The following is a 27994-nucleotide window of genomic DNA, read 5'->3' as shown; positions in this document are numbered from 1 at the left end:
TGTTTTTAATATATTTTTAGAATCCGCATTATGTGCATTTATTAAATTTTAAAGTGACACTCAACCATGTATTTGTAACTCAGAATACCACCTTTTGCTCTCAGCTGCCTCCAAATCTCTACTTTTTTTTTTCTTTTGCTGCTGTGATCCAGCTCCCTGATAGAGGGTAGCTATGTTCAGAAGCCACCTTCTCTTGCTCACTTCTAAGATGATCTAGGGACTATGAGATTTGTAGTATGCATACAGCAGTGCATATGAATGCAAATAACATGAATAGCTTGTTCCAAACCAAAAGCGAGATGAAATGGGAAAGGTTTAGAATGCTCAGAGGTCATTAAACAGGCAGAAAAACACTAAGAGAAAATGTAATGAAGACTAGATTACAGGGCCACTAAGTAATTGCTTTTTATTTTTGGAGAATATCCTTTAGTGTCACTTTAAGGAAAGGAACCTTCTTATTTTGCAGTTGGATTATCGTTGTGCTTCAACCACGTCACTAACCTTGAGGTGATATTTACATACCCAATATATAATAGCTTTCTGCCAACAAAAATATGAAGCTATCCTTTTAAAGGGACTATATTGTGGTTTTGTACTCCATTTTCTTGTTTAATTATTATGCAGCGAACAGATGGAATTCTAGTTGGCATTGTCACTGTCTTTAGTTGCACAGGATAGGACACAGGCCCTTTAATAATTATGAGTTGGTTACATGGTGGTGACACTGGCTAAAAAAAACAATTCGCTCCAGGGACATCACTTTAACCACCCCCTGTTAGCTTAATTTTATTTTTTAATTTTTTTTTTTTAGCAAGTGTCCTTGTGTAATGAACCCCATTTTTATTTTTTTTTTCTCCTACTATGAGAAGCTTCCCTTCTATGGAGCTCCTTATTTCTATCAGCTATATATCTAGCCAATGCAGCTTCCATATTGATTTACTTCACGGCAGAGCCTTGGAAGACCGTACCCCACCTGGTAATGATGCAGGGCCAGCTTGTAATGATGCTTTTATGTACTGGGTCTTGCTGTGTGGTGTGCCCATCATATAAGGCGAAGCCTGAATATGGTTAATTACTTAAAAATTCTATCCACTGAATTGTGTTGAGGTGGAAGTCCTTCAAATATTCAGCCCAGACAGGCCCACCATTCCTTGGGATCCCCTTTGGGGTACATGGGACCTGCTGATCGCAGTAAGGAACTATAGGTGCCAGGGTTAGAGCTAACAAATGGCAGCAATTTTTTATACTGACACACCTATTGCCTCCATGCATTCCCCACATTGGCACCTTATTGAGGTTATGGAGGCTGCACGCCTTCCTTTGCATCTTCCTCTTTGCTAGTAGGAGGTTTTGACGAGCAACAGCTTCTGGTACACACACTATTCTTGCACTACCTGAGTTACTGTGGCCTACAACTGCTTGCCATTGAGGCCTTCCCTCCCTACTCCTGCAGAGTACCTCTACGGGGACAATGTCACAAGCATAGTGGATCTTCAGCCCAGGAAAAAAGGGTCAAGCTTGCTAGCTCAGGCTAAGCTTTTATCTTCAGTGAGGATGGTAGTTTATCCATTCAGTGCCCTAAATACCTTCTCCTCTGACTCCCTGCCTTCCTCTGGCCTGTCTGCTGTGCCTGCTTCCTCTTCTGTCTAGAGAAGAATTTTCTGCCAGGGCATCAGAATTCATGGGCAGAATTTTTGGACTTAGAGGCCATAGACAGCAGGGGTCACAGTTGTGCCCCTTTTGATCCTTGAGCTAGATGCATTGCCTGTTGGGATGGTAATTGAGGATAATACCCTGCTTCTGAGGCATCAGATCAGGCTGACATGCCTGTAACAGATGTTCAAGTTAAGATACCATAGCTTCCCATGTTAATGCTATATGGTCTTGCTTATCGTTAGAGCACTCCAGTCTATGCCATCCCAGGGTATCTATTACGGGGTCCCAGAAGATCCCTAAACCAGCTAAGACCATCCCTGTCCACTGTCTGTTAGAGCTTGTACTGCACTGGGACTTGCCTCACTCTGAGGAGACTTTTTATTCCTTCTAAACGTTTTAACCAATAGTATCCTGCATAAGTGGGCACTCGCTGTGGTAGATCTTGCCATTTATTGTCACGACGATACCGTCTCGGCCTCCATGGAAAATTAATCCTGAATCTTTTGGGGCGTACTCATTTATGCTGAACACTTTATGTATATGTGTATACAGTTGTGCTCATAAGTTTACATACCCTAGCAGAATTTATGATTTCTTGGCCATTTTTCAGAGAATATGAATGATAAAACAAAAACATTTTTCACTCATGGTTAGTGTTTGACTGAAGCAATTTATTATCAATCAACTGTTCACTCTTTTTAAATCATAATGACAACAGAAACTACCCAAATGACCCTGGTCAAAAGTTTACATACCCTGGTGATTTTGGCCTGATGACATGCACACAAGTTGACACAAAGGGGTTTGAATGGCTATTAAAGGTAACCATCCTCACCTGTGATCTGTTTGCTTGTAATTAGTGTGTGTGTATAAAAGGTGAATGAGTTTCTGGACTCCTGACAGACCCTTGCAACTTTCATCCAGTGCTGCACTGTCGTTTCTGAATTCTGAGTCATGGGGAAAGCAACAGAATTTTCAAAGGATCTGCGGGAAAAGCTAGTTGAACTGTATATAACAGGAAAGGGATATAAAAAGATATCTGGCATTCTTCTCAATTCCTTAATCAGCAGTGTTCAAACTATAAGCAAGAAGTGTAAAATTAGGGGTTCTTTTGAAACCAAACCATGGTCAGGTAGACCAACTAAAATTTCAGTCACAACTGCCAGAAAAAATTGTTTGGGATGCAAAGAAAAACCCACAAATAACTTCAGGTGAAATTCAGGACTCCCTGGAAACGTGGTGTGGCTCTTTTAAGATGCACAATAAGGAGGCACTTGAAAAAAGATGGGCTGCATGGTCAAGTCGCCAGAAGAAAGCCATTACTACGCAAATACCACAAAGTATCCCGCTTACAATACGCAAAACAGCACAGAGACAAGCCTCAAACCTTCTGGCACAAAGTCATTTAGAGTGATGAGACCAACATTGAGCTTTTTGGCCACAACCATAAACACTACATTTGGAGGAGTCAACAAGGCCTATGATGAAAGGTACACTATTCCTACTGTGAAACACGGAGGTGGATCGCTGATGTTTTTGGGGATGTGTGAGCTACAAAGGCACAGGAAATTTGGTCAAAATTGATGGCAAGATGAATGCAGTATGTTATCAAAAAATAATGGAGGAACATTTGCATTCATCAGCCAGGAAACTGCGCATGGGACGTACTTGGACATTCCAACATGACAATGATCCAAAACACAAGGCGAAGTCGACCTGTCATTGGCTACAGCAGAATAAAGTGAAGGTTCTGGCGTGACCATTTTAGTCTCCTGACCTCAGTATCATTGAGCCACTCACAAACCTGCAATTCATGCAAAACAGACCAAGAATTTTCAGGAACTGGAGGCTTTTTACCAAGAGGAATTGGCAGCTTTACCATCTGAGAAGAGCCTCATACACAAATGCCACAAAAGACTTCAAGCTGTCATTGATGTTAAAGGGGGCAATACACGGTATTAAGAACTGGGGTATGTAAACTTTTGATCAGGGTCATTTGGGTAGTTTCTATTGTCGTCATGATTTAAAAAGAGTGAACACAGTTAGTTGATCATAAATGGCTTCAGCCAAGCACTAACCATGAATGAAAGTAATGTTTTTGTGTTATCATTCATATTCTCTGAAAAATGGCCAAGAAATCATAAATTCTGCTAGGCTATGTAAACTTATGAGCACAACTGTATATCACATTCTGATCTCTTTTTGGGGGGGGGGGGGGGGGGGGGGAATAGGAAGTCCTATCCTCCACAGTTGTGTAAGCGTCTCATGATGATCCCAACAGATAGACTAACAGGGCTGAGAAGCAGTCTTGGATGTCCTCTAAGTGCAGGGGACTTTTTTTTTCGTCCGAGGAAGCTCACCTTGCTTTCAACTTACTGGGGCTCAGGGCAATTACGTTGTCAATTCAGCACTGGATTTCTGTAATACAAAGACACCCAATGAGAATCCAGTCAGACCGTGCCTCAGCTGCCGCCTTCATCAATCATTAAAGAGGCACAAGAAGTTGCACCCCTCAAAGTGAAGCGAACGTGATAATCCTCTTGGGCAGAGCTTCAGGTTCTAGCCCTGTCAGCCATTCACATCCTAGGCATGGAAAAGACAGACTTGGTCATCAAAGCAGTGATCTGTAGAAATAGGCTCACTGTTGGGAGTTGTTTCATACCCTTTGTCACAGGTGTGGGGTGCTAAATGTGGATTTGCTGGTGTCCAGATTCAGCAACAAACTGGACATGGTTTTTTAGGTCCAGGTCTTTGTAGTGAACACTCTTGTGACATCATGGAATCGGTACAGTCTGATCTATGCCTTCCCCTCTTCCAGATTATCTTTCGTCTATTTTGCAATAGCCAGATGTAGGGCATTCTGGTGATCCTCAGCGCACTGAATTGGCCCAAGAGGACATGGTACTCTGTTATACTCGTACTCCTGACAGGTACTGGTTGGGTCCTTCCACATTATCCAGGCCTCCTGTACCAAGGACCATGACCTAACTAAAAGTCAGCAGCTACAAACACTGTAGCTGCTGACTTTTAATAAGCACACTTACCTGTCCAGGGTCCCCGCGATGTCGGTCGCCTGAGGCTGATCCGTCCATCAGATCCGGTCCCGGCGCTGCCATTCGAACTAAGGGAAACAAGCAGTGTAGCCTTGCAGCTTCACAGCCCATTTCCTACTGCGCATGCGCAAGTCGCGCGACGCTTTGTGAATGGCCGGCTTTATTCTGGGAGACACACAGTTCCCAGAGCACAGCGCGCCCTATTCCCCAGAAGACAACGCGAGGAGGAGAAGAATGAAGATCACCGCGTAGGAAGTGGCAGATTAGGACGATCTGCCTAGCAACAGCCATTTCTGGTGAGTAAAAAAAAAAATATTTTTTTCAGGAGATATATATACATATATATATATATATATATATATATATATATATATATATATATATATATATATATATATATATATATATATATATATATATATATATATATATATATAATTTTTAGGAGCATTTTGTGTTTTTTTTTTTTTTTTTTTTTTTTTAGGGGGACCTCTGCTTTAAGTAGTTTGCCAATGGGCAAGGCTGACATCACTCCGTCCACAAAAATGAGTTTTTCTACAACAGGTCTTACAAATAAGTGCATTTCTGAAAGATCGTCAGAATTTTGTTCTCTTACATGATCTCCTATGAGACCTAGAGCTCCTCCCAACAGGAAGAACATTGGAAGGATAAAGGTTAATAGGAGTTCCTCCAGGTGTTCTCAGTTCAGTGCTTCCTCCATATGGAGATGTGTTGCCTTTTGGAAACTGGTGAGAAGAGCCCAATTACTAGGCTGACCTGTCACCTTGTGGTTTTACCAATACATCGTGGATGCTGTTCCATGACTCTGCTGTATGGGTAGGAGGTGGTCTGATGCCCCTCTTTCAGTGTCTGGGGAAGGCCGTGCCCTGTGGTGTGGAGCCCCCTTTGACAACTTCCACCAGCGGTGGTGGCCTTTAGTGCCCTGGTTCCTCTTAGCAGCATTGAGATGCTTGGCGGTACAGAGGAGGAACATCCCTCCTCGTGGTTGCTGGTGTCAAGATTTCTGGGTTTCAGGCTGTTTGACTGGAAGACGTTTCCGGGCAGGAGGACATCACATGCCGCCGAAGGCTTCCAGTTCCAAGCCTTATAGTTGCACAGGAAGACTGGAAAGGGCTTGCTAGAGCTTCAGCAAACTATCCCAGGTATGGAGCCAGAAAAGAATCCTTTCTACTCCAAAAATGTAAAACCTCAAGACTCTCTCAACAGATCCATCATATGCAAGAAGTTTTTTAGGTTAACTTGTGTGTGGGTTTTTTTTTTTTGTTTGTTTTTTTTATCAGAGTAGTCATGAGGCTCCAACTTGGTTGGAGGAATGGATCTAAGCAATACATACCTGCATGTTACCTTAACTGACAATTGCGCGGTAATACAAAGCTGTACCAAAATAAAATTTGTCATATTTTTTTTTTTTTTTTTGCCTTCAAATAGAGCTCTCTTTTGGTGGTATCTGCTCACCACTGCATTTTTTTTTTTTTTTTTTTTTTGCGCTATAAACAAAAAAAAAAGCCACCATTTTGAACAATAAAAACCTTTTACTTTCTACTATAAAACCTATTCAATCAAAAAAATTATATTTCAATAATTTAGGCCATTATGTATTCTGCTACATGTGTTTGGTTAAAAAAAAAAACCCCAACAAGTGTAATATTGGTTTATGCGAACGTTTATAGCATCTACAATCTATGGGATATATTTATGGAAATTTTATTTTTTATACTAGTAATGGCGATTAGTGACTTATAGCGGGATTGCGATATTAGGGTGGACATTCGGACACTGACACTTTGCAGGAACCAGTGACCCTAATACAATGATCCGTTATAAAATATGCACTGCCACTGTACTAATGACTCTGGCGGGGAAGGGGTTAAACATGTAGGGCAGTCAAAGGGTTTGACTGTGTGCCTAGCCAGTGTTTTTGTGTACTGTAAGTGCTGCTTTTACTAGAGGAAGAGATGGATTCTAGTCCCTGCTTTGCAGAGACACCGAATACATCCCCCCCACCCCCCCGTTGGAACTGGGCTATGCCTTGTTTTACATAGACATATCTCTTTTCTCTGTGTATTGACGACGATTGGTGAGTGCCAGAAGACATAGAGTACCCGGCACCCTCCTACTGGCAGAAGGCACCCTTTTTTTTCATGTGCTTGGAATGTAGATTACTGTATTAAAGCTAAAGTTTAATTGGGATTTAACACATTCCATTCCCCCCACTCGAAGGTGCTCTTTTAATACATTTTCAATTTTCTATTAAACAGTAGCTGCTGTGACAAAATACTCTTACGTCCAAATTAATTGATTTATTTACGGTTTACACATTTTGTGTGTTTTTTTATGTAGGACAGTTCAATGTCTGATTTAAATTAATTCCAGAACCATACAGGGAGAAGTACAATTTGCAAACCTTTAGAAATTACTTTTTATGTTTTTTATTATATTTGAATTAAGCATAATTTTTAAATTTACTTTTATTCTTCCATACTGCTTTTGAAGCAGATGAGAGACCATGGTTGCTAAAGGCCAGGCAAACTTTCTAAAACTGACCATTGGCATTAAATGTAGCAATAGAAAGCAATCTAGACCTCCCTAATCACAGAGTAATCTTGAAGAGAATAGCAGTCAGATTAAACAAACAAAAAAAAGCGGCCCTTGTTCTCATGTTTGGCCAGGCATTGCCAGTGCAGTCATTGAGTTTGTATTAAATAGGAATACACAATTATCTCATGCCTATGAGTATCTTGGTGCCCTTTTCTTTGTATGTATTAATTGTTAGCCATACATGTGTTTTTTTTTTTTTTTTTTTCTACAGATGAACTTGTGAAGTATTCCAGTGCACAGGACAGCCTGCATACCATATGTATCCTGGACATTTGCCACCTGGGAGAAAGAAAAGTGGAGATTTTCCTAAACAGAATTTACCATCCTGTCAGAGAGGAGTTAGCATAACTGTAACATTTTTGCCACCAAGTTATTGCAATAAACGTCGGTTTCTTGGATTCTTTACATTTTTATATGAAGAAATGTGTATATGTATGTGTGTGTATGTATGTATGTATGTATGTGTATATATATATTATATTCTCTATCTCTGTGTCTCTCGCTCTCTTTTTCAAACCTTTCCTGTTTTAATCATGAGCCATTGGTGTTAGGGGCAGCAGTGTTTGAGCATAAGCATCAGCTTAATTTTCATGCAGTTTAATTATTTGTACTGCTTATACTATTGTATTATTTCTTTCTTTAGGATGATTTTTTTTTTAATAGTAATAATTTCAGTGGGAAAGTATAGTGTATTTTTAATGAGCATATACTTGAATTATTAGTGCAGTGTTTACCCTGAAGTAATTATTTAATTTGAATTTTACATGATTGCAACTTCCATACTTTGGTACTGTAATAAATATAGAGATAATAGAGAGGTGTAGATTATCCACTAGAGGGGGAGCTCTATAATTGCCTTAGATCTTGCTGTCCAACCCCGTTTAAAAGCTGCTGAGAGGACATGGGATGCGTTTTCAATGGGTTGGCCTACTCTGAGACTTGCATCTTGAGCAGGTGCACTGTAGAACAACCACTGTGCAGCAATGCAAAATGGTTAGCATAGTATGTAATGAGCAAGTATGGTTGCCTTGTGTACAAATAATTACTAACTATGCTTATGGAACTGGTGTTAAAATCTTAACACAATTTGATGATAATGACATCCAAGGCGTTCATATTTATACAGTTTACATATTCAAAAAAATACATTGACAGGACTATGCATTCCCTTTTTTTTAATTGTTTTTTAACATTTAAAAATATTTATTGAAATAACTGTTGTGTAAAGATGGTTTTTCAGTGATGGCACATTCTTTTCCCTGATGACCAGTAGAAATGAAATATTTAAAATATTGCTGTTACAGTTAAACTATTTTTAAAAGAAAACGTAAGTGTTTATCTGAATTCTGCACCTTTTATACTTTTTATTGTATGCAGTGCATACAAGAGCATTTTTAATGTATATTTTTATTTAATATTACATTATTTTTCAGCTTGCTTTTGTGTGTATTTATTTCCATGATAGTAACTGTCCCTAATACAGCCTTCCTAATTGCCTAGTCACTACAAAGTTGTGATGGTTTCTAGTTGTGCTTGGGTTAGCGGCGTGCCCTGTCATTTATAAAATGCTCTACAGCCTTTAGCTACAATTTGACCGCCTTGAACACCTCTGCAGGTTATACTACAGGTGAACAATACAGCCTAGTCTAGGATTCAGTGCTGCCTGTTGGACAATGTAGCATTGGCAGTATAGTGATGAGAACATAACTCTGCTCATGCCACCTACAGTGTTAATGTGCTGCACTGTGGAATAGTGTTGAGTCCTGGTTTACTCCTAATGCTCATCCTGCCGCTCAATGTCTGAGTGCTCTTATACAGTGGATTACAGGAGGTGGCCATATAGACCAATGCATCTACTTTGCCATCTGTTTGTAAATTATATTTAAATTATTTATATATCTACATGGAGTTCAGCTTGAAGTATACTCATTGCAAACCTTTTTGTTTGTTTGTTTTTTCCTTTATAGTGAGACCGGTTATATCAATAAATTCAAACTTTCGTGTATGTATACCCTCACAAAACTTCTATATTTGCTCCCTTTTGGTCTGTTTAGCATGCCATTGGAAGTGTTTTGTTATATCTTAGATGCAAAAAACACCATTGATCTTGTTAGAAATTCAGAGCTGTCCCGTTTCTTCAGTACACTTCCTGCCTCAAAGAGCCCTCTTAGTTCCCATCTTGGACTACAGATGAATTAGCCTTTATAGACATCTGGGAGTAGGAGTGGTTAAAGTGGAGGGCCAGCGGGAAAAAAAAAAAAGTAAAGTCTGCAGCTACAAACACTGTAGCTGCTGACTTTTAATAATTACCTGTCCAGCGTGCCCGCGATGTCAGCCGCCTGAGGCTGATTCGTCCATCAGATCGGGTCCCGACGCCGCCATTCAAACTAAGGGAAACAAGCAGTGGAGCCTTGCAGCTTCACTGCCCGTTTCCTACTGCGCATAAGCGAGTCGCGCAACGCTTTGTGAATGGCCGGCTGTATTCTGGGACACACACAGTTACCAGAACACAGCATGCCCCATTCCCCAGAAGACAATGCGAGGAGGAGAAGAATGAAGATTTTTTATTATATATTTTTAGGAATATATATAATTTTTTTTTTTTTTTTTTTTTTTTTTTTTTGGTGGGCCTCTGCTTTAAGTAGTTTGCCAATGGGCAAGGCTGACATCACTCTGTCCACAAATATGTGTTTTGCTACAACAGGTCTTACAAATAAGTGCATTTCTGAAAAATCGTCAGACTTTGATTCTCTTTCATGATATCCTTTGAGACCTAGAGCTCCTCCCGCCAGGACAGGAAGAACATTGCCTGGATAAAGGTTAATAGGAGTTCCTCATGGTGTTCTCAGTTCAGTGCTTCCTCCATATGGAGACGATGTTGCCTTTTGGAAACTAGTGAGAAGAGCCCAATCCCTAGGCTGACCTTATGGTTTTACCTATACATCGTGGATGCTCTCCCATGACTCTGCTGTATGGGTAGGAGGTGGTCTGATGCCCCTCTTTCAGTGTCTGGGGAAGGCCGTGCCCTGTGGTGTGGATCCCCCTTTGACATCTTCCACCAGCGGTGGTGGCTTTTAGTGCCCTGGTTCCTCTTAGCAGCATTGCGATGCTTGGCGGTACAGAGGAGGAACATTCCTCCTTGTGGTTGCTGGTGTCAGGATTTCTGGGTTTCAGGCCGTTTGACTGGAAGACGTTTCCGGGCAGGAGGATATTACATGCCGCTAGAGGCTTCCAGTTCCAAGCCTTATAGTTGCACAGGAAGACTGGAAAGGGCTTGCTAGAGCTTCGGCAAACTCTCCCAGGTATGGATCCAGAAAAGAAGCCTTTCTACTCCAAAAATGTAAAACCTCAAGACTCTCTCAACAGATCCATCGTATACAAGAAGTTTTTTCGGTTAAGTTGTGTGTGGGGTTTTTTTTGGGGGGGGGGGGTTGTTTTCTTTTATCAGTTAGACCCAGAGTAGTCATGAGGCAACTTGGCTGGAGGAATGGATCTAAGCAAATACATACATACCTGCATGTTACCTTAACTGACAATTGCACGGTAATACAAAGCTGTACCCAAATAAAATTTTTCTTTTTTTTTGCCTTCAAATAGTTTTCTTTTGGTGGTATTTGCTCACCACTGCAATTTTTTTTTTTTTTTTTTTTTTTGTGCTATAAACAAAAAAAATGACAATTTTGAATAAAAAAAACCTTTTACTTTCTACTATAAAACATATTCAATCAAAAAAATTATATTTCAATAGTTTAGGCCATTATGTATTCTGCTACATGTGTTTGGTAAAAAAAAAACCCAACAAGTGTAATATTGTTTACGCAAACGTTATAGCATCTACAAACTATGGGATCTATTTATGGGAATTTTATTTATTTTATACTAGTAATGGCGATTAGTGACTTATAGCGGGATTGCGATATTATGGTGGACAATCAGACACTGACACTTTGCGGGAACCAGTGACCCTAATACAGTGATCCATTATAAAAATATGTGCTGTACTAATGACTCTGGCAGGGAAGGGGTTAAACATGTAGGGCAGTCAGAGTCATAGAGTACTCGGCACCCTCCTACAAGCGTTAAATTTCACAAAGCCCTCTCTTCCTAGATCGCAATCCCTTACATCAGTGTCCTCCATCCCCCCCCCACACATCACAGTCCCCCACTTCACAGTAGTGGTCTCAAGCTCCCTGCACACCCCCTTTATTCACAACTGCCCTCTGCCCCTTCACTTCAACCCCCCCCAGCAGAACTATGGCTCCTTCACATCCCCCCTTACAGCACTACCCCCATTTACATTTCCCCTCACAGCACTGCCCCACTCTCACATCACAAATCTCCCCTAACAGAGGTGAGGTGTGCTCTGCCCTCTTCACGTCAAACATTTACACTTCCACCACCGGGCAGGAAGATGAGAGGACTAAAATGTCACTAGAAATTAAAGCTTCATACACACTACTGGTTTCTTTTTTCTCCCACTGGGTTGAACAAAAAAACTGACAGCTCAGGTCGGAGCCGCTGTACTAACAATCTGATGTTAGTACAGCGATCTCTCCTGCTGTGCTCTGACAGGGGTATGCACCGCCTAACCCCCCCCCATCTGCCAGAACGCTCCAGTCAGAGCTCTCAGCCATTGGCTGAAAGTGCTGAACGGGTACAGATCGGCAGATCTTTTTCAGTCATGACCCAGTCGGCCGGCTGCCATACACACAAGCCGTATGTCAGACGGTTTCTATTGAACCGGCTGATGCCGCCCGACATTCATGTGTACTAGGCTTGAGATGCTTGAGCTGAATTCCAAGCAGATATACTAATCAATGTGAAGTATTTATTATATAGCTTTCAAATGCAACTAGTTCAAGTATGTGAATTTGACTTAATAGTATCAGCCTAATATTCACGCTGGAGCAGAACTCTGACTGGGAGGGAGATGTGTGTAAATCTCAGGACTAGCTGTAATGAAATGCAAACCCTTTGGTGGGGAAAATGGCTGTAATATGTATATCGATTGTATGTTTAGCTGTTTTCATGGCATTCAGATTTAACTGTCTCAAATTGCTGTGTTTGCTGCAATAATCATACCTTTTTTCCCTTGTTTTGTTTATTTTACATTTAAAAATGCATTTAAATGTCTTCTGTTTTAAATAAAAACATGAGGTGAAATGTATTTGAGTTAATATTTTTTTTATTTTCCTGTTTTGTTCCTCTGTAAATGCTAATTGGGGTGTGTGTGCATATATAGGTTTGCATAAACTGCTGTGAAATATGGGGTTCCCCTTACTTTAAAAGAAAAAAAGAGCACAAGGAAAATATTTGGCAGCAATTGCAGTGAATCTAATTAGCTATGCCAATACTGTCCAGTAAACACTGCACCTATTATTAATGCAGAATGAATTGTGACTTTATGAGTTTGAGTAAGCAGCTGAATGGGTTTTTTTTTAAGTTACTTAAAATGCACCTTCGTGACTACAAGTCAGGGTCCTCTAGGTCAGTTTATGTTTTGGAGGGCCAAAAATAAGGGTAGGCACAACGTTGGCCTTTGATAAAATGCAACATGCAAGGGTAAATGGGAGCCCGTCAGCATTTACATGAGTGTGGCCATTTACAGACATTTACTTGTATGGGTATCTGGGGCTCCATGGAAATTTTACCTTCGTGGACTTTGCAGCTTCTAGATGTAAGGCCAGGTTCACACTGGTACGACGCGACAGTCTTACCACTTTGGATCCGACTTTGCCCTGAAGTCCAACATGCGTCCAACTTCAATGAACAGGGATCCGACTGATCCCCGGCAATACCAGGCACTGTGCCTGGTATGCATCCTTAGGGGGAATTCAACGCAAAATATTAAAAAAAACTGGCATGGGTTCCCCTTAAATAGAGCATACCAGGCCCTTCGGACGGTATGGATTTTAAAGGAACCCCCACGCCGACAAAACTGCGTGGGGGTCCCCCCCAATCACATACCAGACCCTTATCTGAGCACACAGCCCGGCAGGTCCGGAAAGGGGGTGGGGATGAGCGAGCACCCCAAGCACCTTGTCCCCATGTGGGGAAAAGGGCCCCTTCCCGTCAACCCTGGCCGTTGTCAGGGTCTGCGGGGGGGGCGTATCAGCATCTGGAAGCCCCCTTTAACAAGGGGGCCCCCGGATCCCGGTCCCACACCCTATGAGTATGGGGTACATTGTACCCCTACCCATTCACCTGAAAAAGTGTCAAAAATAAAACACAGCACACAGGGTGTTAAAGTAATTTATTAAGGCAGCTCCGGCGTCTCTTTCGACTTCTCCCCTCTGCGGCTCTTCTACTTCCTCCACTGTTGTCTTCTGCCTCTGTCGGTTCTTCTCCCCTCTTTGGTTTTTCTCCGCTGATGTCTTCTAACCTTCTCCAGTTCTTCTCCCTCTGTCTGCTGTCTTCTCCACTGTCTTCTCGCTCTTTTGCGGGTTCTTCTCTGCTGTCTTTTGCCTTTGTTCTTCCGATGTTTCCGCAACTCTCTCCCGCTCTAATGCTGGGTGCACAGTGTGCCACTACTTATATTGGCATGGAGCGAGGGTCACCGGAGGCCTGCCCCTTATGACGTCACCACCCCATCATGCCCCGGGCGGTGACTTCACACGGGGCGGGACCTCTGGATGACATCACTCGGTGATCCCGCCCCATGCCAATATAAGTAGGGGTACACCGCACAGCCAGCATTAGAGCAGCAGAGAGCGTAGAGTCAACATCAGAAGACAGAGGGAAAAGAACCAGAGAGGGCTAGAAGACCCGGAGAGGGGAGAAGAACCAACAGAGGCAGAAGACCTCAGTGGAGGAGGCCGGGGGAGAAGAGATGCCGGAGCTGCCTTAATAAATTACTTTAAAAATATGTTTTGATTTTGACACTTTTTTAGGTGAATGGGTAGGGGTACAATGTACCCCATACTCATTCACATAGGGTGGGGGGCTGTTATCTGGGGGCCCCTTATTAAAGGGGGTTTCCAGATTTCAATAAGCTCCCCGCCCGCAGCCCCCGACAACCAACGGCCAGGGTTGTCGGAAAGAGGCCCTTGTCCCCATCAACATGGGGGTAAGGTGCTTTTGGTTGGGGGGGCGCAGGGCCCCCCTGCCCCAAAGCACCCCCTCATGTTGAGGGTATACAGCCTGGTATGGTTCAGGAGGGGGGCTCGCTCGTCCTCCATCCCCTTTCCTGACCTGCTGGGGTGTGTGCTCGGATAAGGGTCTGGTATGGATTTTGGGAGGGGGGCTTCCCCTTAAAATCCAGACCAAAGAGCTTGGTATGCTCTTGGAGGGGGATCCCATGCTGGTTTTTATTTTTAAATTTGGCGTGGAGTTCCCCCTTCAAGATCATTGGAGCACAAGTCACTGGCCAAAGTCGGATCAGTTAAGACCACGATCCGACGGATCCGACTTCAGTGATATTCAATGGGCTGAAGTAGGATCAGAGTCGGACCAAAGTGGTGCAGGGAGCATTTTCAAAGTTGGACCGACTTGTGTCGGACCAGTTAAGATGGCTCCCATAGGGAAACCTTGATCTTCACACGTCATATGACATGAGCTCCCAATGTCGGAGCGTTTGATGCCGGGTTCACACTTGTACAACAATGTGTATGGGGCCTTAGAGCATATGTCGCACCAGTGTGAACCAGGCCTGACTTTGGGAGCACATGTGGCATGACGTGCACAAGTTAATGGTTCCCTATGAGAGCTCTTAACTGGTCCGACACGAATCGGTCCGACTTTGAAAAAGGTTCCTGCACTACTTTAGTTCATTTTCAGCTCATTCAATGTCATTGAAGTCGGATCCTCATCCTAACCATCCGACTTGTGACATGGTGATTACTGCAGCAGAAAAGAATTTTATGTCACTCTGGGATTGTTTTGATTGTTCAAAGGACAAGTCGGACTATCTTATTCGGCGCAAAGTCACATCCTGTTCATTCAAGTCAGATGGAAGTAGGACCGATGTCGCAGGGCAAAGTTGTGTCATACCAGTGTGAACCCGGCCTTCTACTGATCCTGGCTTTAGTATTTTCTGAGTCGACCTGGAAATAGTATGCTGATCAGGAAAGATGGAGACATGTCAGAAGTTCTTATCTGCATAATTGTTTAACAGTCATGTTAATAATGAAACTAAAAAGTCTACATGTACTCTAGGCAAATAGGAAAATTCTGCAGCAGAAGCTTTTTTTTTTTTTTTTTTCTTTAATGACAGGTGTCATTTAACTTCAATTTAAAGAGAAAATTAACTGAAGACTACCTATTAGATTGGGGCCTCGAACCCAAGCCACATCCCATATCAAGAGAAAAAGCAGAAGAAAGTGCCCCAGGGATTTTATGGGCGAGTGTTAGAACCAGATGGAAAAGTAGAAGGCAGATTTAAAGTGGTGTTCCGGCCAAAATTATACTTTTTAAATAAAAATACAAATATAATACACAAGCTTAATGTATTCTAGTAAAGTTAGTCTGTAAACGAAGGTCTGTTTTGTTTGTTTATAGCAGTAGTTTGTTATTTTATAAACTTACAGCAGGCCGTGGGCATCTGAAGCCAGACTGTATTTCTTCCTGGATCTCATCCTTGCAGATCTCGCACATGCTCAGTGCAGCACAAGCAGTGTAATAGGTTTCAGGTCAGGTTTCCATAGCAACGGCAGTGTCAGAGAAAGTTGCCGACCCTTCCCAGAAGACATTGCAAACAGGAAATGATGCGATGAGCCATGGCTAGGGAGGAGGAAGTGAAAAATGAATACAGCAGATATACAGTAGGTGCTGAGAAAAATATTTTTTTAAATATCCAATTCGTTTGCAGTGCACAGTTTAGTGAGGGATGCTGAAGAGTTGTAAAAGTGGGTGGAACTCCACTTTAAAAAAGTAATACAAAATGTATTAGTTAACAAGGCGTACAATTACATATAGAAATATTAAAATCAGGAAACCAGTGGTTATAATACAGTAATCTACGGCATAATTCTGAGTCATGAAATGGGTCTCATAGTAGGAGACCGATCACTGTTTCAGAATATTTTTGAATTGTTAAATTCCTTCTTCAGGGGCTAATTTGAGCCAAGCTATATTATCTAGTGGCAGAGAAATAAAAGGGGGGGTCAACCAAATCAATTGTATGTACACATAAAAGGTAAGGTGTGTTTAATTGGGAGGGAGGCATGAGGAAATAAGAATAAGACAAGCATTTTCTAATTGGTAGTACTTACGAAATAACCAACTGTAATATGACAGTGTACACATGAAGGTCCTGCATAGATCATGGTCTGCGTCTCAAGGTGGCCCCGTAGCGTGGATCATTTGGGGGAAGAGTCTCAAGAATGAGTTTGAGCACATAAATGGTAACTCTTAGCCAAGGTAGTATTTCCAAAATTTAAAGAAATAAAGCAATCTGCCAGGAGGGAAGGGGCGCTGTCGAGCGATGGGGTCCACAAGGATTGACAATAAGGCACAAGAAAACTCTCTAAGCAAAAAATGGAAATGTAATATAATAGACTAAAATAGGAAGTTGTTGCAAAAGACGGGGAAAGAGCTGTACATGTAAAATGTCAATTAGACATATGCATGTGTATTTGTTGTCTCATTGGTGTGGAATTTGCGTACAGTTTAACTATGGTGTTTATGAAATATAAGTAATTTATCTAATGTATCATACAGCCAGAAAGGCTATTGCTGGAATGTATAGCAAACAGCATGATCTGATAAAGTTTGAAAAAAGGGGAGATAAAGTCATATAAGAAATTATCCTAATCTACCTACTTTCAAGAGCATCAACTTATCTCCACGGTAGCAGCAAGGTAGTGGCTGTGTAACAAATACTGAGTGGTGAGTTGGGGTATTTATGGATCAGTGACCCCATAGACACTAATAGATTTTCTGCAGATTTTTGTCCTCAGATTTACAAAAATCTTGTATTGCAAGGGCCTGCCTGATTGCATACACATTGAAACTCTTCAGATTTACCAAAACTATATAATATGAGGTCAAACCTTAAGACAAAAATCTGCAGAAAATCGAATAGTGTGTATGGGGCTTTAGTCACTTTTTTAAAACCCAGCTCTGAGAAATTAGAAAGTTTATTTTTTGCAGTGTGTTTGTGGTAATTGTTCGGTCTAGGGAAGAGTAAAAGCGCTTTTACTTGTTCATTCACTCTCCCATGCTCCTGCAGCAGATAGTTTCTGTTGTAATCACTTGTTGCAAGCTATGGATTCTGCATTGATCTGATGACATGAAGACTTTAGACCTCTGGAGCATGGGCAGAAGATGTTATGGAGACTGGTTGTGCTGAGAATCCGGTAAGAAAATCCTACTTTAACAGGTACCCTAAACAAGCAATTATTCCTTGCAGTGTGAGTGCAGCCCACTGCAAGGAATGCATTTCAAGTTTCCTGGAGTTGGGCTTTAAACACATTTAGAGAAATTGGATGTTTTCTGCATTTGATCCCATGAACAGTCTCCCATAAAACTGCACTGCCCTAACTTGTGACAATTGCACAGTGCTCCATATGTGAAAATTGGAGCAGCGCTATGGAAACATCATTAAAGTGATTTGTAAAGCCTTGTTTGTTTTTCCTTTTTAAATAACAAACATGTTATACTACCTCCTCTGTGTGCAAGGGTTTAGCACAGAGCACCCCCCGATCCTCCTTTTCTGAGGTCCCCTGGCGGCGCTCCTGGCTCCTCCACATCGAGTGCCCCCACAGAGAGCCGCCTTGCATGGGGGCACCCGTGCGGGCGTGCTCCCAAGTCCTGATGCTGCAGCCATTGACAGACAGCAGGACTCAGCCCTGCCCCCTGGCTCCCATGTCACTGGATTTGATTGACAGCAGTGGAAGCCAATGGCTCCTGCTGCTATCAAATGAGGACTCAAGACAGTGGCTGGAGCTGCTGGGCTTGTCCTCGTTGCTGGAAAGATCAGGTTGAGGTAAGTAAAAGGGGGGCTCTGGGGGGCAGCTGCACCACAAAAGGTTTTTCACCTTAATGCAGACAATGCATTAAGGTGAAAAACCTCGAGACTTTACAACTCCTTTTAAAATGAGCCCTTATTACACATGAAATTATGTGAAAAATTTTAACTGCAACAAATACAAATAGTTTTCACCCAAAAGGTGTCTGTCTTAGATCAATTATTAACAAAAATCCAACCCATTCATTTGCAAAAAAAAAAAAAAAAAAAAAAAAACCTGTTGCATGCAAAGACTTCACTGTGTGTGTGTATATGTATAATTTGTGCCTTGAAAAAGTATTCATACTCCTTGAAATTTTCCACATTTTGTCATGTTATACCCAAAAACGTAAATGTGTTTTTTTGGGGGGGATTGTATGTGATAGACCAACACAAAGTGGCACATAATTGTGAAGTGGAAGATGAATGGTTTTCACATTTTTTTTACAAATAAATATGTTAAAAGTGTGGCGTGCATTTGTATTCAGCCCCCCCCCCCCCCCCCCGAGTCAATACTTTATAGAACCACCTTTTTGGGTATGTCTCTACCAGCTTTGCACAGCTAGAGAGTGACATTTTTGCCCATTCTTGTTTGCAAAATAGCTCAAGCTCTGTCAAATTGTATGGGGAGTGTCTGTGAACAGCAATTTTTAAGTCTTGCCACAGATTCTCAATTGTATTTAGGTCTGGACTTTGACTGGGTGTCAGCAACCATGAATCAGACTGAGACAGAAGTACAGTTAAATCACAGTTGTTTAATAATAATAAAAAAAGGTAAACATAGTCAAAACTTAGCCAGAGTTCAGGAACTGGAAGGGATAGTCAGACATGCCAAAACCTCAGGGAGCCAGAGAACAGCGTAGTAGAACAGCAAGCAGGATCTGGAGCCAGAAGGAATGTCAGCCAAGCAAGTCTTTAACAGGAACACAGGAGAGTGTCTGAAGATGCGACTAAGGCGAAGGCAGAAATCATATGGACTGGACGACTTAAGTAGGTAGGACTGACTAGCAGAATATCATCAACAGATGAGTCACTGTGGAGAGATGGCAATTAGCCGACAGCTGAGCGGCCAGCGCAGAGAAGGAAGGGGTGAACCCAGCCCTGACACTGGGCCATTCTAACACATGAATATGCTTTTATCTAAACCATTCCATTGTAGCTCTGGCTGTATGTTTAGGGGCATTCTCCTGCTGGAAGGTGAACCTCGGCCCCAGTCACAAGTCTTTTGCAGACTTTAACAGATTTTCTTTTAACCACTTGCCGCCCGCCATATAGCAGAATGACGGCGGCAAAGTGGTTTCAATAACCTGACTGGGCTTCATATGACGTCCGCAGGATATTGAGCCGCTGTGCGCCCCCGGGGGCGCGCATCGCGGCGATCGTTGTTGCGGTGTGTCAGTCTGACACCCCGCAACACCGATCTTGGTAAAGAGTCTCTGACGGAGACTCTTTACCACGTGATCAGCCGTGATCACAATGTAAATAGGAAGAGCCGGTGATCGGCTTTTCCTCACTCGCGTCTGACAGACGCGAGTAGAGGAGAGCCGATCGGCTGCTCTCCTGACAGGGGGGGTCTGTGCTGATTGTTTATCAGCACAGCCCCCCCTCGAATCCTGCCCAGGACCACCAGGGAAGCCGCCCAGGACCACCAGGGAAATCAGCTACACTGGACCACCAGGTATGCCCCCTAGACCCCCAGGGAAATACTAATCAGTGCAAAGGCAGCTGCCAATCAGTGCCCACTCCAATGCCTGCCAGTGCCACCAGGGATGCCTCTCAGTGCCACCCATAAGAACCCATCTTTGCAGCCTTTCAGTGCCCATCGTCAGTGCCCGCTCATTGGTGCCACCTTATCAGTGCCCATCAGTGAAAGAGAAAACTTGCTTATTTAAAAAATATTTAAACAAACAAAAGCAAAACTTTTATTTTTTTCAAAATTTTCGGTCTTTTTTTATTTGTTTCGCAAAAAAAAAAAAATGCAGAAGTGATCAAATACCACCAAAAGAAAGCTCTATTTGTGGGAACAAAATGATAAAAATTTAGTTTGGGTACAGTGTAGCATGACCGCGCAATTGTCATTCAAAGTGCAGCAGTGCTGAAAGCTGAAAATTGGTCTGGGCAGGAAGGTGTCTAAGTGCCCTGTATTGAAGTGGTTAAGATTGCGCTGTATTTGGCTCCATCCATCTTCCTATCAACTCTGACCAGCTTCCCTCTCTGTGCTGAAGAAAAGCATCCCCACAATATGATGCTACCACCACCATGTTTAACGGTGGGGATGGTGAGTTCAGGATGATGTGCAGTGTCAGTTTTCCACCACACATAGTGTTTTGCTTTTAGACCACAAAGTTCAATTTTGGTCTCATCTGACCAGAGCACCTTCTTCCACATGTTTGCTGTGTCCCCCACATGGCTTCTCGCAAACAGCAAATGGGACTTCTTATGGCTTTCTTTCAACAATGTCTTTCTTCTTGCCACTCTTCCATAAAGGCCAGATTTGTGTAGTGCACGACTAATAGTTGTCCTGTGGACATATTCTCCCACTTGAGCTGTGAATCTCTGCAGCTTCTCCAGAGTTACCATGGGCCTCTTGGCTGCTTCTCTGATTAATGCTCTCCTTGCTCGGGATAGTTTTATATAACCTAACCCTGGTTTAAACTTCTCCACAACCTGACGTGTCTGGTGTGTTCCTTGGCCTTCATTAAGCTGTTTCTTCACTAAGGTTCATCAAACAAACCTCTGAGGGCTTCACAGAACAGCTGTATTTATACTGAGATTAAATTGCACACAGGTGGACTCTATTTACTAATTAGGTGTCTTCTGAAGGCAATTGGTTCCACTAGATTTTAGTTAGTGGTATTGGAGTAAAGGGGGCTGAATACAAACAAGGCACTGTGTGTGTGTGTGTGTGTGTGTATGTATATATATATATATATATAATATTATACAATATCTCACAAAAGTGAATATATCCTTCACATTTTTGTAAGTGTTTTATATCTTTTCATGTGACAACACTGAACAACAAATGACACATTGTTACAATGTAAAGTAGTGAGTGTACAGCTTGTATAACAGTGTAAATTTGCTGTCCCCTAAAAATAACTCAACGCTGGCAACAAAAGTGAGTAAATGAAAATGTCCAAATTGGGCCCAAAGTGTCAATATTTTGTGTGGCCACCATTATTTTCCAGCACTGCCTTAACACTCTTGGGCATGGAGTTCACCAGAGCTTCACAGGTTGCCACTGGAGTCCTCTTTCACACCTCCATGACGAAATCACAGAGCTGGTGAATGTTAGAGAACTTGCGCTCCTCCACCTTCTATTTGAGGATGCTCCACAGATGCTCAATAGGGTTTAGGTCTGGAGACGTGCCTGGCCAGTCCATCACCTTTAAGAAAATATAAGGTACCTGCATCAACAATGCTGCCATCATTCTCGTTGGAAAAAAATGTCCCATTTAGTCATTTTCAGAGACTGCGCAGAAACACTTCTAAGGATCAGGATTACATTGAGCAAAGTGCAGTTCCTACACAAATGATAGAGGAACACATCAGTGAAGCCTATAGGAGATATGTAAATGGAGCAAAAAAAAAATCCAAGAAGTAAACGGGATATAAAAGACACAACAGTCACTTTTATTACCAATCTAATGGCCAGCATTGGGCAGTTAATAAAATGATCAAAAAACAATTGCTCATACTACTGCGGGAGCCGCAGTTAGTCAAAGTTCACGCAACCTAGGACAAATTTTAGCAAAACATGAATTTGAGAAATATACAAAGAAAACAAGCATGGATTAGCCTACCTTTCTTGGCATCCATGGTACTTGCCATTGCAAAAAGCCAAGCTATGTGGCCTGTTTTGTTTCCCATGGACAAAAAGCCTTCCTGGATCAGTAATTAAAATGCTATCTTATAATAGAGCTCATCAACTGTTCTACATAGTGGGGTTGATTTACTAAAGCTGGAGAATACAACATCAGGTGCAGCTCTGTATAGAAACCAATCAGCTTCCACTTTGTTTTTTTTGTCAAAGCTTAATTGAACAAGCTGAAGTTAGAAGCTGATTGGCTACCATGCACAGCTGCACCAGATTTTGCACTCTCCAGTTTTAGTAAATCAACCCCAGTATGTGGTATATGGATTGAAGTGCCCATGTGGCCTATACACTGTGGGACAAACTATTAGAGCACGGTTTGGGGAACACAGAAGATTAATTGAGCAAGGAAGACTAGATCCGTGTTCGTAGAATCTTTTTAACATGTCGAAAAGATATCCGAGGGTTAGGCCTGTTTTGTATTGAAGCAATCCCCAGTTACCTCAAAGAACACCACTTGCGGGGCGTGGCCTGGAGAGAAATGGAGTAGGACGCATGTAGTGAGAGCTCCGCTTGCCAATACTCCTGCACACAATATCCTGCCTCAATCCTGACTAATACTTCCCGATCACATACCGATCACAACCCTCCAATGGGTTCTCTACATTGGATGTCTTCTATTGATAATTGGTTAAGGGATGATATGTCCATGCCAAGTTGGGGTGGCAATGCACTGGAAGGGATGGGAAATGTTTTTCTACCAATGTTCACAACGTTCTATATATGCAAATGGTACCATGGTAATGGCATGTACATATTATAGATATCGCTTTCTACTGTTTATTATACTGCTTGACATGCCTAAATCTGCTCTGCTGGTCCACATCCAACTATATCCTAAGACACAAACTCTATCCGCCATGAGCTCCCTGAAATTTCTCACGTGGAATGTTAGAGGCTTGCGCAATAAGATCAAACGCACTGCCACACTGACATTCCTCAAATCCCAGTGTGCTGACATCATCAAGCTGGTTGAAACCCATGTCACGGGCCATTTACAATCCTTCCTTAAAAAGCCATGGGTCGGATGGGCTTACCACGCAACCCACACTTCATACTCCAGTGGGGTATCTGTGCTAATTGCAAAAAGGGTCCCATTTGAGCTAGTCCTACTCTAGACGGACCAGCAGGGCAGATATGTATTCTTGCACGCCACTATTAATGGATCTCCCATCTTGATACTGGCTTGCTATGTTCCCCCACTATACAACTCAAATGTGGTTAAGGAGGGCATTGCCTTTATGTCACAATATCCCTCAATGCTGGTAGTGTGGATGGGGGACTTTAATATGACCCTAATCCTGGCGATGGACCGAATGAACACATCAAATCCCACTCTGAACCCTCTTGCACATATCAGACTGTATCGCATCTTAACTGACTTTGCCCTGGTAGACTTGGAGACACAAACACCCCACTACTAAAGCCTTCTCGTGCTTTTCAGACAGTCACAACAGAATGTCACAGATTGACTTTATCCTACTTTCCATGACCCTAATCCCAAAACTGGGAGATGTAGGCTTTGCACCTAGAATCCTATCAGATCACACTCCCTACTGGATCACGATCCAGCTATTGAAGGCCTCCCCCGCTCTGACTTGGAGGCTGAACCCGTTTGGCTGACAGCCCTGCAGGATCAGGGTGACATACCTGTGTGACTACAATATTATTTTACATATTACATATACCTGTGTGACTACAATGCAGATTTGGCCTCGTATGACATGGTGTGGGAGATGTTCAAACTGCGCGCCCGATCATTACTATCCACTCACATTAACAGGCTCAAAAAGTCATCAAAAATTGTCATCCAACAAGCTACAGAACACCTACAGGTCCTGGAGGAGGCGTTCCACAGAGACCCCTCGTCCAGCACTGCTAACAACCTTAAAATTCAGACATGCCAGGTCTCACAACTACATATTGAAAAAGCGAAACAACACATTTTTTGCTGTAAGCAAAACATATTTGAATATGGAGAAAGATCTGGCAAGCTACTTGCTTACCTGGCCCACCTAGACTCACACCCCCCGGTGGTAGTATCGCTGGCCGATTCGGAAGGGAATGACATTACTGAACCACAACAAGTAGCGGAGGAATTTGGGAAATTCTATCGCACGCTGTACACCTCCCAGGTCACTCAGACTATACAGGATAACAGGGACTACCTGGCGGGAGTAAATTTTCCTTGACTATCTGATGACCAAATAGAACTCTTGGAAGCCCCTATTACCAAGGAGGATATCTCCACGGCCATGTCATGCCTGGCCGCCTCTAAGGCCCCAGGTTCGGACGGCCTGCCACTTGAATTTTATGCCACCTACTCCAAAATCCTAACCCCTAAACTCCATGACCTATACAAATCTATATTCAATTCAGGGATCCTACCCCCCTGGCAAAGACCCTAGATACCCCGAATCATATCGACCAATTTCATTGCTCCAGGTGGACATTAAAATATTAGCTAAGATTCTAGCCTCTCATCGGAACCAGGTCATTTTATCACTGATTCACCCCGACCAAACAGGCTTCATGCCCGGTAAAAACACTGCCATGAACATTCCACGCCTGTTTATGAACATACAAGGGTCGCATGATGAACCTGGCTCGAGGGTCTTGGTGGCCTTGGACGCCGCCAAGGCCTTTGATTCAATGTAATGGAACTACCTGTGGGAATGCCTCCCAGGATTTGGATTTGGCCCAAAGTTTATTCGATGGGTCCAACTCCTGTACCAATCTCCGAGAGCAAGGGTATTTGTGAATGGCTGGTTATCCGAACAATTTCCTCTAGAGAGGGGGACTCGACAGGGCTGCCCCCCTGTTATAGGTGCTGGCAGTCGAACCACTGGCCATCATAATTCACACAGATACTAATATCCGAGGCCTAAAGATAGGGAACTTAGAAGATAGGAATGTATGCTGATGACACGATCCTTTACCTTGCAGACTCAGGACCATCCCTCATTACAGCTTTGGACTCCATAGAACGTATTGGTAGCCATTTGGGTCTAAGTATCAACTGGTCCAAATTACCCATTGACCATCCCCCCCCCCCCCCCCGGCCCTCTCTAGAGTGTCCCTAATTCCCTAATTAAGTACCTTGGAGTGAAGGTGACTAGATCACTTACAGATTACATATCTTTGAACACTGAACCCCTATATACCCTGATTAAGGCCAAGACGCAGACATGGGCCAGATTGCCCCTAGGTGTCATGGGGCGCATCAGTCTAGTTAAAATGATACTCCTCCCAAAGATACTTTACCTGGTGTCGCATGCTCCCCTATATATACCACAAAATTCTTTAAAACAATTGAATCTATTCTCCATTCATATGGGGCCACAGCAGGCATACATTATCTTGGAGAATATTGAAGAAAGAAGAACCCAGGGACACTAGGGGGGGTGCAGCTTTCCCAGACTTCCAAGACTACTATCTTGCCCCCCAACTATCCCACTTTTAATACTTTGACAAAAACGAACTCCCAAGTACCAATCTCTGCTCTGTGCGAGCCCAGACAACCCAGCTCACACTCCTCTCCAGACAGTACTTAGGGACCCAACGAGATGTTCCTCCCAACACAAAGACGACATGTTGACACACCATCGATGTGTATGGCAGACAGCACTACGAAAACTCAAAGCCCCACAGGTCCACTCTCACACCCCTCTGGTGCAACACACAACTACCCGAACTGCTGTCCATCCCAGACCCTAATGTATGGATAAAGCATGGGATACTATACATATATCAGATTATGACCCCTACGGGAATCAAGACGTTCCAAACACCAAAATACAAATTTACCCTCCCCAATCACCTTTTATTTTGGTATCTCCAACTTCGTCATGCTATACAAACTCAGATCACTGGCTCCAACCCATCCTTAAACACCCCTTCTATAGCTGAAACGGTTCTAGGTACCGAGCCAGCCAAACTAATCTCCACCCTTTATTCCACCATCCGTCTCCCTAGCACTACAGCTCTAGCATATGCGGCCAAAACTAGATGGAAGACGGACGTTGAAACAATTGAGGACGAGGACTGGGATGAAATCTTGGAGGACGTTAAAAAAGTCTCCCCCAGATTATCAGGCCGTCTCACACAACTATACATTGTACAAAGAACATATCTGACACCCCAGAGGATAGCCCGATTCAAACCCACATACAATCCAGGATGCCGCCTATGTGATCAAACCCCAGGCTCGTTCTTTCACCTAATATGGTTCTTCCCAGTTATCCAAACATACTGGATGCACATGATACGCTTTCTCCATGATCAAATGGGCTCACCTGTCACCCTAGAACCAAAGCTATGCCTGCTTGGTCTACTGCCGGACTTGGATATTGACAAATCCTTAGGTACCTTTCTACACGAGACGCTATTTTTGGCAAGAAAGGCAGTAGCCCGCACATGGATGCAAGCCATACCCCCTACAACACAGAGGAAAAAAGAGATCAACGACACTCCCATACAAGAAGCTGATTTACAAGCATAGAGGTTGTCCCCTTAAGTATGAGAAAAAAGAGAGAGAGTCGCCCTGGGACTTTAAATGAGGTGGTCACAGTTAGCCACTGAGTAACAAGAGTAATAGCAGTATAAATGTTTTTTTAAAATGAATGTACATGCATGAATAATATAGCATATTAGCTCAGCCAATGGATTTGCACATAATGAAGAGAATAAATAAAATTGATACAAACGTTATACAATACAGTATATACAAGTTCACGCATCAGAAAACCCAAAGCGTGTTTCACAAGATCATTGCTCGCTCATCAGGGGTGGATGTATCTAAATAGACAAAAAGATGTGTCACAGTGGTAGATGTAAGAACAATGGCAAAATGGGTCAGAGCAAAACGGCCCAATACTTACCAATGAACAAGACCAGAGTTTCCAACCCCCAAATGGACGGCAGCAGCCAGAGTATGGCACGGGAGCTGAGGGGGAGAAGACGGACACAGGTACCCCCAGGGGGGATGTCAGGCAGCAGACATGGCAAAAGTGAAGGTGAATGGTCCTCTTGTCTCAGTATATAGCTTGATAGATATCAGCTGTAAAACATAGATGTATATGTCTCAATGATTTGCCAAATTTAGTAAGATGAACAACAAGTTATATAATGTAATAATATTTTTGTATGAGAGCATGTATACTCTAACATTAGTATATGTGTCAAGCTTTACTAAAAAGCAGAGTAGACAAAAGTTGTACAATAAATTTGTATAGAAACATATGTGGACTAACCTGATCCAATAATGGAGCAGACATAGAAACCATGGGTAAGAAAGTAAATCCTGAAAAAATGTGTTTGTCTGGGAAGGAAAGAGGTTGTGTGAAAATCAGTGTTGTAAATGAAACAAAAAAAGTGCAGGGAATACAAATAAAGCACCAGGTGAGTGCTAGGGTGGGGAGAGTGTATTTACCTTGATATGCAAACAGCTGAACAGCAATGGAAATCTCTGTGGTGTGTATAGTATTGGTGAGCAAAGGAAGTGATCTCAGCCATGTCTCACCCCTGACTTATACCCCCAAAGGGGTCTGGTCCTCTCCACCCCCAACACCATGCAAGGATGGATTGGTGTGCCGACGCCCAGGGTGTCAGCTACCAATGGGAATACGCATGTGCAGTGGACCCCCGTCCATCCAAGATGACAAACTGCACTGCCACTGGGTGACCGCAACCGCGGAAGCCACCCAATGGGTGTAGGAGCATGGCGCCGATATGCCGGTGGACCCTCCACTTAAGTATGAGAAAGTATGGGGCAGGTGGTTAATGGATGGTGAAATGTGTACTTGAATTGCCACTCTCTTCTCATTATAAGATGTCTGACTTTCT

The 27994-nt window shown here is 42.8% G+C and overlaps 1 protein-coding gene across 2 annotated transcripts in view; it reads left to right on the top strand.

Annotated features, from left to right (window-relative positions):
- Positions 1–12495, top strand: part of RADX (RPA1 related single stranded DNA binding protein, X-linked) — a 167323-nt gene extending 154828 nt beyond the window's left edge. For both annotated transcript variants that reach the window (XM_073599299.1, XM_073599298.1), the window contains exon 14: positions 7540–12495. In XM_073599299.1, the coding sequence (XP_073455400.1) occupies positions 7540–7676 (137 nt within the window). In that variant the 3' untranslated portion in view covers positions 7677–12495. The remainder of the gene's footprint in view (positions 1–7539) is intronic.
- The last annotated feature ends 15499 nt before the right edge of the window (positions 12496–27994 follow it).

The sequence above is a fragment of the Aquarana catesbeiana genome, linkage group LG09 (assembly GCF_042186555.1).
Source record: "Aquarana catesbeiana isolate 2022-GZ linkage group LG09, ASM4218655v1, whole genome shotgun sequence".
Lineage (NCBI taxonomy): Eukaryota > Metazoa > Chordata > Amphibia > Anura > Ranidae > Aquarana > Aquarana catesbeiana.
This window is presented reverse-complemented; position numbering and strand designations above follow the sequence as displayed.